Genomic DNA, 15,435 nt, shown 5'->3' with positions numbered 1-15,435 from the left:
AACACCCAAATTTCAACATATTTCATCAGAGATATGTAGAAGCAACATAGTCTAGAGGATATGTAGTTTCTTTAGAGATATCTGAAAACTGCATCAAAGGGGAACAAATTCAAACACAAAAAAGTAGCATACAAATCTGAGTTAATTCTACTTTAACATCCAGAGAAAAGTAACCAAAAATTAACTTAGACAGAAGCCAATTAAGAAGTACATATTGGAACTGAAAATACGGGAACAGAATAGAGCTAAAGCATATTTCCAAACCCATTTGCTTAGGTATTCAAATATACATAGCTGCTTTATGTGCTTAAGGAATAGAAGAAAACTATGCAGATCTGAACAAAGAAACAACTATTAGGCATATCACCTTGATTAATAAACGAAGATCATACAAAGTTTAGAAACCAACGATGACAGCTAAAGAACCAATTTGTAATATCTTACTTAGAGTTAGGGTATTCATAACTTTCATTCAAGTCTTTAAGCTCTCCGAATAAGTTCGTACTTTCTACTATCTTGCCCTCTTTACAGAAACTTTGGATTACAGTGTTGTATGTTATCAAATCACGAACAAAACCCTTCTGGTGCATTCTTGGACCAATATATATGCCACGTCGGTTCATCCATGTAAACACAGCCCTGTCAGTCATCATTGCGTTGTAACTGACTGGTTTCTTTATGACCTTTATGTATTGTATGTGTGATCATTTGGATGATATCCCTTCTCAATCATCTCAAACCACAGCTTCGTAGCTTCCCCAATCCAACTCATTGTACAACCTATATCCTTAAGATCATTAAAAACCCGTAAACCCTCGAACCTCTTTCCTTTCTTACACAGCCAATTGATTATACCTCATGATACATATAATTATCTGGGACACGGTTCTTTGCAATCAGGGTGTGGAGGAGTTTGGATACTCTAGTATACTGCTTCTCTTTACAAAACCCAGAAATCAATTTATTGAATGCAGCACTTTCAGGGACCAAACCATCTATCAAAACCTGTCGAAGAAGTTCGTAACCCTCCAAAACCCTGTTATCAGCACAAAAAGCTTGAATGAGATATCCAACAGTCTCAACTCAACATCAGCTACAACACCACATTCTATCATTTCTTGATACAATTTCCAAATAATATCAGTCCTCCCAACCTTAAGGCTACCCAACAAAGCCGCCTTCCAAGTCATTATAGCCAGTCACACTCCAGCCTCTTTCAACCTATAAATCACATGAATTGCATCCTGAATATATCTACCCTCACAAAGACACCGAATAAAACTTTCTAAATGAGGCAAGCTCAGGGCTAAAACTGGTATGTTCAAGAAAAGATTTTGCAGGATTGCAGACCTTAGTCTCCACGAAGGCACTGACAAGCGCTTTACACGAAATGGGGTCAGGTGAAAACCCATTATGAGAGCTCAACCAGAAGAAACATCTCAGCGATAAAAACACATTCTTTTAGAGCTTCAGAAGCTCGGTGAAAAACTGGGGATCAGAGAAATTGAAGAAGGGTACTCAGAGGGCAGAGTCTGCTCCCATGGGTTTTGTTCAAATGATCTCACAAATGCATTGGGCAACTTCAGTAAAGTCACATTCTTTTGGTTTCTGTTGTATGGTATCATTTTTTTTTTCAGAGGTGTTCAAATATACATAGCTGCCTTATGTGCCCAAGGAAAAGAAGAAAACCATACAGATCTGAACAAAGAAACATCTATTAGGCTTACCAACTTGATTAATAAACGAAGATCATGGAAAGTTTAGAAACCAACGACGACAGCTAAAGAACTTAGAAAGAGCAAGAAAGCGTTTGACAATGGCTGGTGAGAGCGGAGTGGAGTGGAGTGGAGTCCAGTTTGATAACCGCATCAGGAATAAACTGCATTCGGCTTACCATCTATTCAACTTAAATTGGTTAAAAAAGAATATAAAAAAAGCCTTTAATCCCTATAAGCATAGTTAATATTAACTCAACAAACCTGCAACATTGCATGTCAAAGACAGACCATACCATCATGTACTAAATAATCCAACACCAAAAGGCTCACTTTCAAACAGATATTTGCAATCAGAATCCAATGCATGCATACATAATTGCATACATACATACATACATACATAATTGCATACATACATACATACATACATATATATATATTAATAAAACTATGTATTTAAATAAAAAATTTCAGTGCATACCACATGCTTCCACAGTATTTAAGCGTATCGGGATCACTGTGGAGCCTCTTCAGAAAATGGCTACACCCTGTGCCGTTGTTTCTCTCTCTGATACGAAAACAAAGCCCTAATGTCCATGCCCTCCCTTGCCAGAGCCATGAAGAATGACACGGATGGGGCATTGGTCTCGACGCTCTTGCCATCTGGGTAGAAATATGTAGCCTGTGTATAGCCACAGGCCACAAATGAATAGGACCCAATGTACTTGACAATGCCCATACCCTTGACGAGCTCTTAAACTCGTTGGCACCCATTTGTGATATCTTACTCAGACTTAGGGTTTTTGTAACTTTCATTCAAGTCTTTTAAAACAAAAAAAACAAAAAAAAAAAAAAAAAAAAAAAACAACAACAACAACAAAAAAAACAGCCCCTTACTCATTAACAAATTTCATAACACAATAAATAATCATACAAAGCACGCTGCAAAATGATTACTAGCTGTAAAATAATTGAAAGGAAGCGAAAAATCATTTATGCATTTCTAATTATTAGTAACTTACAGAAGTTTCCTGTAAAAAAGAAGTAACTTACACAAGTTACAAGGAACATCTCAAAAACAGTTGAAACATCACTTTCCTTCTAAGATCTCCCCTAGGCATGTTTCAACAAAATGGTTATCCTCCCAGCAAAGCTTATTGACCAGGGAATGACATATGCCTTTTTCCAGGGCATAACCTGTCCTAAACATAAATTCTAAAACAAGTAAAGAATCATCCAACCTATCTCTTTGTGTGAGACATTCAACCAGTCTTCCCAATGTTTCCTGCTTTGGTTTAAGTTTACTATTTAACATTTCTATGAACCATTCCATTCCCTCTGCAGCATCTCCTTGATCACACAACCCAATGATGATATAATCATGAGTACCGACAATTGGTTCCAAACCTAAATTCTTCATATCATTCCACAAACCTTTTGCTTCTTGTACTGCTCCAACCTGACAAAGCTTTTGAATAAGTGGGGTGTATGAGTAAGTTGATGGCTGTAAACCTTGAGCCAGGAGCTCTCGGAATAAGTTCATACTTTCTACTATCTTGCCCTCCTTACAGAAACCTTGGATTACAGTGTTGTATGTTATCAAATCACGAACAATACCCTTCTGGTGCATTTCTTGGAACAATCCATATGCCTCGTCGGTTCTTTCATGTAAACACAGCCCTGTCATCATTGCGTTGTAACTGACTGTGGTTTCTTTATGACCTTTATTACACATCTCCTTGTACAAGATCTTGGCCTTTTCAAAATTGCCAATCTTACAAAACCCATGAATCATTGTATTGTATGTGTACTCATTTGGATGATATCCCTTCTCAATCATCTCAAACCACAGCTTCCTAGCTTCCCCAAGCCAACCCATTGTACAAAGACCATGAATCATGGTAGTGTACATGGCAATATCTGGCGCATAGCCTCTATCCTTAAGATCATTAAAAACACGTAAACCCTCAAGCCCCTTTCCTTTCTTACACAGCCAATTGATTACCTCCTGATATGTATAATTATCTGGGGCACGATTCTTTGCAATCATGGTATGGAGGAGTTCAGATACTCTAGTATATTGCTTCTCCTTACAAAACCCAGATATCAATTTATTGAAAACAGCATTTTCAGGGACTAGTCCGTTTACCAAAACCTGTCGAAGAAGTTCATAACCTTCTGAAACCCTGTTATCAGCACAAAAAGCTTGAATGAGATACCCAACAGTCTCAACATCAACATCTGCTACAACACCACATTCTATCATTTCTTGATACAATTTCCAAACAAAATCAGTCCTCCCAACCTTAAGGCAACCTGACAAAGCAGCATTCCAAGTCATTATAGCAGGGCACACTCCAGCCTCTTTCAACCTATAAAACACATCAATCGCGTCCTGAATACATCCACCCTCACAAAGACACTGAATATAACTTTCTAATGAGGCAGGCTCAGGGCTAAAACTGGTATGTTCAAGAAAAGATTTTGCAGCATTGCAGGCCTTAGCCTCCACGAGGGCACTGAAAAGCGCTTTACACGAAATGGGGTCGGGTGATAACCCATTATGAGAGCTCAACCAGAAGAAAAATCGAAGCGATAAAAGCACATTCTTTTGGAGCTTCAAAAGCTCGGTGAAAAACTGGGGATCAGAGAAATTGAAAGAAGGGTACTCAGAGGGCAGAGTCTGCTCCCATCTGGGTTTTGTTCTAATAATCTTACAAATATGTTGGGCAACTTCTGTAAAGTCACATTCTTTGGTTTCTGTTGTATGGTATCTGATTTGGGTATTTGGGTTTTGGCGGGCACGAGGGTTTTGGCGGAGGAAGATTAAGATTGAAGATGGAGCTCTGGCCATGAACCTTTTGCTCTTTCTAGCTATGAATTGAATACTCTGTGTCGATGTTGAAAATGATGCTCAAAATCACTGAACAAATGTTGGGAAAAAAAAGGTTCAAGTAGGAACTTTTACATACAATTAGATGGGCTTTGCTTTGAAGCAGAGCTGTGCAGGCTGTGGAGGGAATCCATGGCGTCAATAAGCGAACCAACCAGTTGGAGCAGGGTTTTTCCGATTCTATCGTCTGTGTCTACTACCCAGGACAGCGGCAGGCAGACGGCAGCATACGCCAACCCCATTTTGCAAAAACGACACGTAGTGTATCAAGAGATGGAGCGTCGGGGGATGATAGGACCCAATTATTATCATTTTCAATGGTTCAAGTTTCAATTTTGGGATTAAGGAAAAAAGTTCATGGCGATTTTGACAATTTAGCCATAAAAGTAAGAGACATTCATATACCATACTTAAGGCTAATTTGGCATTGCTGTGCTGTGAAAATAATCACTATCAGAAATCAATTGTGAGATAAAATAGTTTGGCTTTTGATAAACTTATTGCTGCATAATTATTAAATTCAGTGTTTCTTCGAAATAGATTCCTACATAATCAGAAAATAAAAGCACCTCATTAGCTGTTTTCTCTTATAACTTTCTATAACAGCAATTTTTAACAATAAGTGATTCTCATTGTTTACCAAACTAGATGGGTTTCCCTTTTTTTTTTTTTAAAATCACTTATCACCCCAAAAACAATGTCAAACGGGCACTTAACATTAATGATATAGATACATCCTACATCATTTAATTTCTATAAAAAAAACTCAAAAAATGACAGCTAACCTTATTGAATTAATTTTGATTATTAAATTATTTTAATGCTATATTGAGTGTTTTGGTTTTATTTATTTATGAAGTTTTGGGGTTTGACTTGTTTTAAGAAATCGATGACAGTTTTGTAATTTATAAAAAGTTAAAAACCTCGTTGTTATATTGTAAATGAGCTTCGGGTGTATTTCTAAAATTCATTTCATATATAGTTTTTATATATAAAAAAATAATAATAATTTAGGCCCCTATATTGGGTATAATAGTGAATCTCCATATTTTTAATTGAATCCAAATTAGGGGTACTTCCTTATTTACATTGTAAACTTAAGTAAATGGAGTAATATAAAAATAAATTAAAGTAAAAAGACAAGACATTTACTTAAATGTTTTGGATGGAAATAAGATAATGGAAGGCCCTACTCGGGCTGAACTAATCGGGCCATGTGTGGGCCTACTCGGGCTAGCTGGGCCATAGGTGGGCCTAGTCGGGGCAGACAGTGGGCTGCAAAGGTTTCAAATCCTAAACCCAAGCCCTAGCCAATCTTAGAACGAGTTGGACCGAGCGGGCCTAACCATCAGGTCGGGCTTTAGCCCATCGGGCCTCAGATTACCCTTTTTAGCCCGCGGGCCAAATAATGATCCCTAGAGCACTTCCATCCATTGCTTGTGCCGTGGCAAAAAGGGACCTGGGTTGAAAAAGACCCTCACACCAACAAACCTAGCCCCAGCAACTTGTGGGATCCATCAAAATCAGGCAAGACTAGCCCGAGATGCTACTGAAGGAGCTGACGTTAGCAAATAAATTATTCGCGAGCACGCATCTCGTCCAGCGAAGAAATCTCCAACAATCATGTGTGCCATGTGGTAGCTCCTAGGGCATCAGATTCAAAAATTTTTCTCCATCCAATGGCTACCAATTTTTATGTAATAAAAATTGAAAAAAACAATTTGGAAAGAATTCTGAAATAAAATACATTGTTTACCTAGGAATGTTCTTATCAAATTGTTTTTTTATGAATACCTCTCCTCATATCATAAGTATAAATAAAATTAATTTCATGTGAATAGTGATTGTCTTTGGATTGCCGTGGCAATGGGTGGGAAAGTAAATACAAAATTGTTAAGGCAGACACTCTTCACGTAAACTGTACCCACCCTTACTTACCCTTACCTTTCGCCATGACAAATGAGTGGAACTGCTCTAAGGGCATAGACAACCTTTTGAGGTAAATTATACTCTCTTTGTTTTGTCGGAAGAGGTAAATTATAATTTGATAACTGAAACAATGTTTAAAAAATTGCCAAGAGCCTCAAAAAAAAAAAAAAGAAAAAAAAAAAGAGAGTTTCATTTGTTGTAAAACTAGTGGATGCAATGCTTGACCATAAAGAAATAATGGTGCATAGGTCGAAAGGCAAAAACCAAAGTGAACACAATTGTTGATGTTCAAAACTGAAGTCAACTTAAAAGGGGAATGAATTCTTCAAGTGCTGCTTCAGTGTTCCTTTGGCAACTTAGAGCGGATCTGCAAGACGAGAAGATCGGTAAGGACCTTGGCACCAATATGGTACTAACCGAAGTATCTCTTATGCTTAAGTCAATGAAGTATGAAGTGTCAATTTTGCAGAGTAACACCATGGTTAAAGAGATTGATTACCTGGTGCTTTGGGAGCAGTGAAAGCAATTTCAACGTAGAGATCTTCATAGATTGGAAGGACTTGCCATCTGAGATAGGTTGTCTGCATTTGATAAGTTTTATTGAAAGAGTAAGCATGAAAAAGAAGAAATAAAGAACCTACTCTCGTATTTTGTTATTTCACATCACCACCTTTATGATTTTCTAATTTTGGTTGCCAACAAGGATAAAACTTGGCTCTCATCTCTGGCAAATAGCTTGGACAACCCAAGTTCAGAAACTTTTTGGCATTTTTTTTATAATCAAAATGTATTATTTTCTGCCTACAATCTTCATGGAGATAAGCCAATACTTGGGCTATATATGTCTAAGTTTAATCTTCTTTCGAGTTTCCCAATCCAATTCTATACCGTTGGTCTGCTCTGATCTCTTGAAAATACAATTGCTCTTAATTCATATAGTGTAGGCTCCCAACTCTTCCAAAACCTCGAGTTCCAAGTTTTTCCCTTGAAATCCTCTGTGGCAGCTTGCAATTTCATCATGTGATCAAAAAACCTCATGATTTTTGCCATTCCAAGAACTTGCTCAACAAGATTATTACCTTCCTCTTCCTCCAATTTGGTCCTTCTCAACATCACAAAGTATATAATATATAATTTCAAAAGTAATATAAAAAACATTATGAAGTTTCATATCCCACATCGGCTGCAGGAGAGAAGTGTGTTGGTGAAGTGGTGTATAAAAGCAGAAACCAAACAAGAGAAAAAGCATACCTTTCTCGGCCTTTTGGCTAAGATCAAGTGTAGTATCTGTTCTTATCAGTTTAATATCTGATACGTGGGCCAATGGCCCACACGATATTAAATTAATTTCTTTAGGGGGAGGTCCCGCTACGGTAGCTTGCTACTGGGGCTCTCGAGCGTCGCCCAAGTGTTGCACTACTGCATGGGCCTGGCGCACCCCACCAAATCTAGTTCAAAGTTGATACAAGATGAGACCTGTTGGGAGGCACTCTTGAGCTCTTTTCTGCAACGTTTGCAGTAAATAGGCTTGAGCTTGAGCGATCCCCATTTCTCCCTCTTGTGACTATCTCAATAAGAACAATTCCAAAGCTAAAAATCCCCAATTCAAACGGAAGAAAAAAATCCGTTGATAAATGAATTCCAATTTGTTGACTATTACTTATCAAATCTTGTTCTATAATCTGGTTTGATCTTGTAGTCCAAATAATCCCGTACCATGACGTATCTGTAATAGTAATCATGAGTAAAACAAAAATACTTGTACAAACTGGCAAAGTAACCACATCCCCAACGGTCCAAAGATTCAAATCTTTGTAATATTCTGAACCATTCATAAACATCACAGCAAATACGATTAAAACATTTATAGCTCCCACGTAAATAAGGAGTTGTGCAGCAGCTACAAAATAGGAGTTTAATAGAATATAGAATAAGGATATACAAACAAGAACCAGTCCCAATGAAAAGGCAGAATAAATGGGGTTGGTAAATAATACCACTCCCATACCTCCTAGTATAAGAACCGATCCCAGAAAGACTAAAAGAAAATCATGTATTGGTCCGGGCAAATCCATTATATGTAAAATAAGAGATAAATAAATCGAAATGTTTTTCATGACCTTATTGAAATCCGAACAGAAAAAAAATTATAATTTTTGAGCAATTCCTAATTAAATCCTAAGGGATATGAATAAATGTAAGTACAATTATTGGACTAATTAAATTCGTTATCTGAAAGAGTAGTTCTCATTTGAAACTATATATGTAAAAATAATTACAGATATATTAATTAATGGATTTTCAATCCAAATTAAGACGTGATTCTTAACCAACTAATCAACAGTTGGGATTTGTAGTTATTGACCAAACAAAACGAAAGAAACCCGATTCCTTTAGATTAGATCAAAAAAAAATGAACCTTAGTATTATTTATTAGTAAAGTAATAGTCTTAGTAAAGTAATTATAAATTATTCTTTAATCAAGAGATTTACTTTTTTTTTTTGAGGCGAATTAAAAATTGTTCGAATTGTATAATCGTCAATTACTGACATTGGTAAACGACCCAAAGAAATTTGATTATAATTCAATTCGTGACGATCATAAGTAGAAAGTTCATATTCTTCAGTCATTGATAAACAATTTGTTGGACAATACTCAACGCAATTACCACAAAATATACAGACTCCGAAATCAATACTGTAATTAAGCAACCGTTTCTTGCGAATATCAGTTTCCAATTTCCAATCAACAACGGGTAGATCTATAGGACATACACGAACACATACTTCACAAGCAATACATTTATCAAATTCAAAATGGATTCGACCGCGGAAACGCTCCGCGGTGATTAATTTTTCATAAGGATATTGAATAGTTACAGGTAAACGATTTGCGTGAGATAAAGTAATCATGAAACTTTGACCAATGTACCTTGCAGCTCGTACTGTTTGTTGACCATAATTCATGAACCCAGTTACCATAGAGAACATATCATTAATATATATTATGAATAATTTTATGTTTGTTTATTTCTCTTGTTTGAGACAAGTTGTAAATTTACCTTACAGTGAAAAGAGTTGGGAAGAGGTTGTTAATAATAGATTACCGAGAGAAATAGGTAAAAGAAATTTCCATCCAAGATTCAATAGTTGGTCCATTCTTAGCCTCGGTAAAGTCCATCTTGTTGTGATAGGAATGAACAAGAACAAATAAGTTTTAGCTAATGTAATAAAGATACCAATTGTCGCTCCAAAAACTCCACATGTTTTATTTATTTCAAAAAGCTCAGAAACATATATGTCCGGAATAGAGATATTCCAACCTCCCAAATAAAGAACTGTTACAAATAATGAAGAAACTAATAGGTTTAGATAGGAAGCAACATAAAATAAACCAAATTTTATACCCGAGTATTCGGTTTGATAACCTGCTACTAATTCTTCTTCTGCTTCGGGTAAATCAAAAGGTAATCTCTCACATTCTGCTAGGGAAGAAATGATAAAAATGATAAACCCTATAGGCTGACGCCACAAATTCCATCCCCAAAAACCGTATTTTGATTGCGCCTCAACTATATCAATTGTACTTGAACTGTTAGATAATTATAGTCGGTGATACCATTACTGTTACCATCGCTATTACAGAACCGTACATGAGATTTTCACCTCATACGGCTCCTTAAAGGCCAGAAATAAATCTAAGGATCGCGTCAGTATTGTTTTATCTTGGTACGTTTGTAGGATGGATAAAGTAAAAATCTATTGGACGGTCCTAAATTAGACCAATTGAATTCTGTCTGTTATAATTATTTAATAATAAATAAAAAAGGTACTTCTGAATAGATCTCACCCTTTCTTTAACTTTAATAATTTCAATAAGAATTTTAATTCTTCTTTGTTGAGTAATAACTTAATTCTTCAATAAAATACTTATTGTAGAAATATCAATAACCCGTTTATTTCACTTACGAAAAAAATTCTATAATTAATTCATGAATTATGACACAAATTCTATATCTATTAATATGTATCTGGGAAATAAAAAAGGTATCTTTTTTATTTTTTTATTGGAATTGGATTTCTTTCTCTTTTTTTCGTTCCTATTCTTCTTTCTATTTCTGAGAAAAAGGGGGCTTACAAAATAAAGTAAAGGATTATTTCGTTCCCAATAGTTATTTATTTAATCTGTGGATAGGAGCATACTCTGGATTGGAATCGTGTCGTGGGGAGTATTGCCTGATCATTTCTACCAACTTAAAGCCCCAATGAGTATTCTTTGTTTGTATATTTATGTAAAAATGTCCTTTTGGAGAATTTACATAATCTCCATTACTAATCCTTTACATATCTTGGTGTTTCTAACCACCCACTCGTTTTTGTTCAACCCCCCCCTGTGGTAATACATACAAATGATAGTGAAAACTCAATATGGTTGATCTTTTGAGCCCGCTTCAAGTCAGGATGACTAATCAACCAATCTTGGGGGAAACGGTCGCTTCTGTTTATGTTTATTTCCGCTTAACTCTCTAACTCTTATACATAGAAAATGAGACTCAATCTTTTTACTGCGAATTTATATATAAGCTGTTTTCTTTCACTCATATAACTATTTGATTTAGTTCATCAACCCGAATAATGAATAAAAAAAAATGAAGATATCTACATCTACTTAATTCATTCCAACCCTTTCTTTGAAAGGAAGGAATAAAGAAAAGTTTATGTCTATGTATCAACGAATCACACGTAGAGATATTGATAACACACATAAAGTTAATGGTATTTCATAACTAATCGATTGAGCAGCAGCTCGTAGACCACCTAAAAAGGAATATTTATTATTTGACCCGTACCCTGACATAAGAAGTCCAATCGGAGCAATACTAGAAATGGCAATCCATAAAAAAACACCGATATTGAGATCCGCTAAAACAAGGTGATAGCCAAAAGGAGCTACTGAATAGCTTACTAAAATTGATATGACTGCTATGGATGGCCCGATACTGAATAAACGGGTATCCCCCCTAGATGGAAGAAGATTTTCTTTGAAAACCAGTTTTGCCCCATCTGCTAGAGCTTGAAGAATTCCCAAAGGGCCGGCGTATTCAGGTCCAATACGTTGTTGTATCCCTGCGGATATTTCTCTTTCTAACCATACAATTACCAGTACGCCTATTGTGATTCCCAATACAAGAGTCAAAATAGGAATAAGCACCCATATAATTCCATAAAACTCTTTTAAAAACTCTAATCTAGAAAAAGAATCAATATCTTGTACTTCTGGTGTATCAATTATCATTTCAACGATCAACTTCTCCCATAATGATATCTATACTACCTAGTATCGTCATAATATCAGCCAATTTCATTCTTTTAACTAACTGAGGAAGAATTTGCAAATTGATAAAACCCGGGGGGCGGATTTTCCATCTCCAAGGAAAACCACTCTGATCCCCTATCAGAAAAATTCCCAGCTCTCCCTTTGGGGCTTCGACTCTCACATAAAGTTCTTGTTTCGGCAATTCAAATGTAGGAGAAGGCTTTTTACTAATAAATCGATATTCAAAATCATTCCATTCAGGATTCCTTTCTCTATCAAAGTATCGTATTTCTAAATTCTCATAGGGTCCCCCTGGAATTCCTTCCAGAGCCTGTTGAATGATTTTTATAGATTCTATCATTTCACCAATTCGGACTAGATAACGAGCCAATGAATCTCCTTCTTTTTGCCACTGTACCTCCCAATCAAATTCGTCGTAACATTCATAATGATCAACTTTACGAAGATCCCATTGTATTCCGGAAGGGTTTAGGGTGTCCCGATAAACCCCAATTTATTACTTCCTCTCTACCAATAATGCCTACTCCCTCGACTCGTTCTAAAAAAATAGGATTTCGTGTAATAAGTTTTTGATATTCAGCAACTCTTGTTAAAAAATAATCGCAGAAATCCAAACATTTATCTATCCAACCATGAGGTAGATCGGCCGCTACTCCTCCGATACGAAAATAATTATGCATCATTCTCATAAAACAGAACACAGTTTAATTTGGATTGCTGTTGCCAATTCTATAGATTTGTAACTGACTGTGGTTTCTTTATGACCTTTATTACACATCTCCTTGTACAAGATCTTGGCCTTTTCAAAATTGCCAATCTTACAAAACCCATGAATCATTGTATTGTATGTGTACTCATTTGAATGATATCCCTTCTCAATCATCTCAAACCACAGCTCCCTAGCTTCCCCAAGCCAACCTATTGTACAAAGACCATGAATCATGGTAGTATACATGGCAATATCTGGAGCATAGCCTCTATCCTTAAGATCATTAAAAACACGTAAACCCTCAAGCCCCTTTCCTTTCTTACACAGCCAATTGATTACCTCCTGATATGTATAATTATCTGGGACACGGTTCTTTGCAATCATGGTATGGAGGAGTTCAGATACTCTAGTATATTGCTTCTCCTTACAAAACCCAGATATCAATTTATTGAAAACAGCATTTTCAGGGACTAGTCCGTTTACCAAAACCTGTCGAAGAAGTTCATAACCTTCTGAAACCCTGTTATCAGCACAAAAAGCTTGAATGAGATACCCAACAGTCTCAACATCAACATCTGCTACAACACCACATTCTATCATTTCTTGATACAATTTCCAAACAAAATCAGTCCTCCCAACCTTAAGGCAACCTGACAAAGCAGCATTCCAAGTCATTATAGCAGGGCACACTCCAGCCTCTTTCAACCTATAAAACACATCAATCGCGTCCTGAATACATCCACCCTCACAAAGACACTGAATATAACTTTCTAATGAGGCAGGCTCAGGGCTAAAACTGGTATGTTCAAGAAAAGATTTTGCAGCATTGCAGGCCTTAGCCTCCACGAGGGCACTGAAAAGCGCTTTACACGAAATGGGGTCGGGTGAAAACCCATTATGAGAGCTCAACCAGAAGAAAAATCGAAGCGATAAAAGCACATTCTTTTGGAGCTTCAAAAGCTCGGTGAAAAACTGGGGATCAGAGAAATTGAAAGAAGGGTACTCAGAGGGCAGAGCCTGCTCCCATCTGGGTTTTGTTCTAATAATCTTACAAATATGTTGGACAACTTTTGTAAAGTCACATACTTTGGTTTCTGTTGTATGGTATCTGATTTGGGTATTTGGGTTTTGGCGGGCACGAGGGTTTTGGCGGAGGAAGATTAAGATTGAAGATGGAGCTCTGGCCATGAACCTTTTGCTCTTTCTAGCTATGAATTGAATACTCTGTGTCGATGTTGAAAATGATGCTCAAAATCACTGAACAAATGTTGGGAAAAAAAAGGTTCAAGTAGGAACTTTTACATACAATTAGATGGCTTTGCTTTGAAGCAGAGCTGTGCAGGCTGTGGAGGGAATCCATGGCGTCAATATGCGAACCAACCAGTTGGAGCAGGGTTTTTCCGATTCTATCGTCTCTGTCTACTACCCAGGACAGCGGCAGGCAGACGGCAGTATACGCCAACCCCATTTTGCAAAAACGACACGTAGTATATCCAGAGATGGAGCGTCGGGGGATGATAGGACCCAATTATTATCATTTTCAATGGTTCAAGTTTCAATTTTGGGATTAAGGAAAAAAGTTCATGGCGATTTTGACAATTTAGCCATAAAGGTAAGAGACATTCATATACCATTTTTAAGGCCAGTTTGACATTGCTGTGCTGTGAAAATAATCGCTATTAAAAATCAACTGTGAGAGAAAACAGTTTGGCTTTTGGTAAACTTTTCCCGCATAATTATTAAATCCAGTGTCTCTTCGAAATTGATTCCTACATAATCAGAAAATAAAAGCACCTCATTAGCTGTTTTCCCTTATAATTTTCTCTTACAACAATTTTTAACAATAAGTGATTCTCATTGTTTACCAAACCAGATGGGTTTCCCAATTTTTTTTTTTAAATCACTTATCATCCCAAAAGCAATGTCAAACGGGCACTTAACATTAATGATATAGATACATCCTACATCATTTAATTTCTATATAAAAAAAAACCCCAAAAATGACAGCTAACCTTATTGAATTAATTTTGATTATTAAATTATTTTAATGCCATATTGAGTGTGTTGGTTTCATTTATTTATGAGGTTTTGAGGTTTGGCTTGTTTTAATAAATCAATGGCAGTTTTGTAATTTATAAAAAATTAAAAACCTCGTTGTTATATTGTAAATGAGCTTCGGGTGAATTTCTAAAATCCATTTCATATATAGTTTTTTTATAGAAAAAATAATAATAATATAGGCCCCTATATTGGGTATAATAGTGAATCTCCATATTTTTAATTGAATCCAAATTAGGGGTACTTCCTTATTTACATTGTAAACTTAAGTAAATGGAGTAATATAAAAATAAATTAAAGTAAAAAGACAAGACATTTACTTAAATGTTTTGGATGGAAATAAGATAATGGAAGGCCCTACTCGGGCTGAACTAATCGGGCCATGTGTGGGCCTACTCGGGCTAGCTGGGCCATAGGTGGGCCTAGTCGGGGCAGACAGTGGGTTGCAAAGGTTTCAAATCCTAAACCCAAGCCCTAGCCAATCTTAGAACGAGTTGGACCGAGCGGGCCTAACCATCAAGTCGGGCTTTAGCCCATCGGGCCTCAGATTACCCTTTTTAGCCCGCGGGCCAAATAATGATCCCTAGAGCACTTCCATCCATTGCTTGTGGCAAAAAGGGACCTGGGTTGAAAAAGACCCCCACACCAACAAACCTAGCCCCAGCAACTTGTGGGCTCCATCAAAATCAGGCAAGACCAGCCCGAGATGCTACTGAAGGAGCTGACGTTAGCAAATAAATTATTCGCGAGCACACGTCTCGTCTAGCGAAGAAATCTCGAACAGTCATGT

The 15,435-nt window shown here is 36.6% G+C and overlaps 4 protein-coding genes, 1 non-coding gene and 1 pseudogene across 6 annotated transcripts; 1 reads left to right on the top strand and 5 right to left on the bottom strand.

The window, feature by feature from the left end:
• Positions 1-739: 739 nt before the first annotated feature.
• LOC117623092 lies at positions 740-2,492 on the bottom strand. The gene is made up of 2 exons (XM_034353945.1): positions 2,200-2,492; positions 740-1,036 (listed from the first exon to the last, which is right to left on the bottom strand). Exons 1-2 carry the CDS (start codon positions 2,490-2,492, stop codon positions 850-852), a joined length of 480 nt encoding a protein of 159 aa, XP_034209836.1. The 3' UTR covers positions 740-849.
• A 197-nt stretch (positions 2,493-2,689) lies between these two features.
• On the bottom strand, positions 2,690-4,955 carry LOC117623091 (pentatricopeptide repeat-containing protein At5g18950-like). The gene has a single exon (XM_034353944.1). It carries the CDS (start codon positions 4,570-4,572, stop codon positions 2,809-2,811), a length of 1,764 nt encoding a protein of 587 aa, XP_034209835.1. The 5' UTR covers positions 4,573-4,955; the 3' UTR covers positions 2,690-2,808.
• Positions 4,956-7,787: 2,832 nt separating this feature from the next.
• LOC117623671 lies at positions 7,788-7,983 on the top strand. The gene has a single exon (XR_004585197.1). It is a non-coding gene; the product is annotated as a U2 spliceosomal RNA (small nuclear RNA).
• Positions 7,984-8,226: 243 nt separating this feature from the next.
• Positions 8,227-11,836, bottom strand: LOC117621690 (NAD(P)H-quinone oxidoreductase subunit 1, chloroplastic). The gene is made up of 2 exons (XM_034352248.1): positions 11,284-11,836; positions 8,227-10,142 (listed from the first exon to the last, which is right to left on the bottom strand). The coding sequence occupies exons 1-2, from the start codon at positions 11,834-11,836 to the stop codon at positions 9,604-9,606; spliced, it is 1,092 nt and encodes a 363-aa protein (XP_034208139.1). The 3' UTR covers positions 8,227-9,603.
• On the bottom strand, positions 8,227-12,634 carry LOC117623089 (annotated as a pseudogene). Its single transcript, XR_004585079.1, has one exon. The product of XR_004585079.1 is annotated as an NAD(P)H-quinone oxidoreductase subunit H, chloroplastic-like (transcript).
• Positions 12,564-14,060, bottom strand: LOC117623088 (pentatricopeptide repeat-containing protein At5g18950-like). The gene has a single exon (XM_034353942.1). The coding sequence runs from the start codon at positions 13,773-13,775 to the stop codon at positions 12,564-12,566; it is 1,212 nt and encodes a 403-aa protein (XP_034209833.1). The 5' UTR covers positions 13,776-14,060.
• Positions 14,061-15,435: the final 1,375 nt, after the last annotated feature.

The sequence above is a fragment of the Prunus dulcis genome, chromosome 3 (assembly GCF_902201215.1).
Source record: "Prunus dulcis chromosome 3, ALMONDv2, whole genome shotgun sequence".
In the NCBI taxonomy this organism is placed as follows: domain Eukaryota; kingdom Viridiplantae; phylum Streptophyta; class Magnoliopsida; order Rosales; family Rosaceae; genus Prunus; species Prunus dulcis.
Note: the sequence above shows the minus strand (reverse complement) of the source record. Positions and strands in the feature narration are given on the sequence as shown.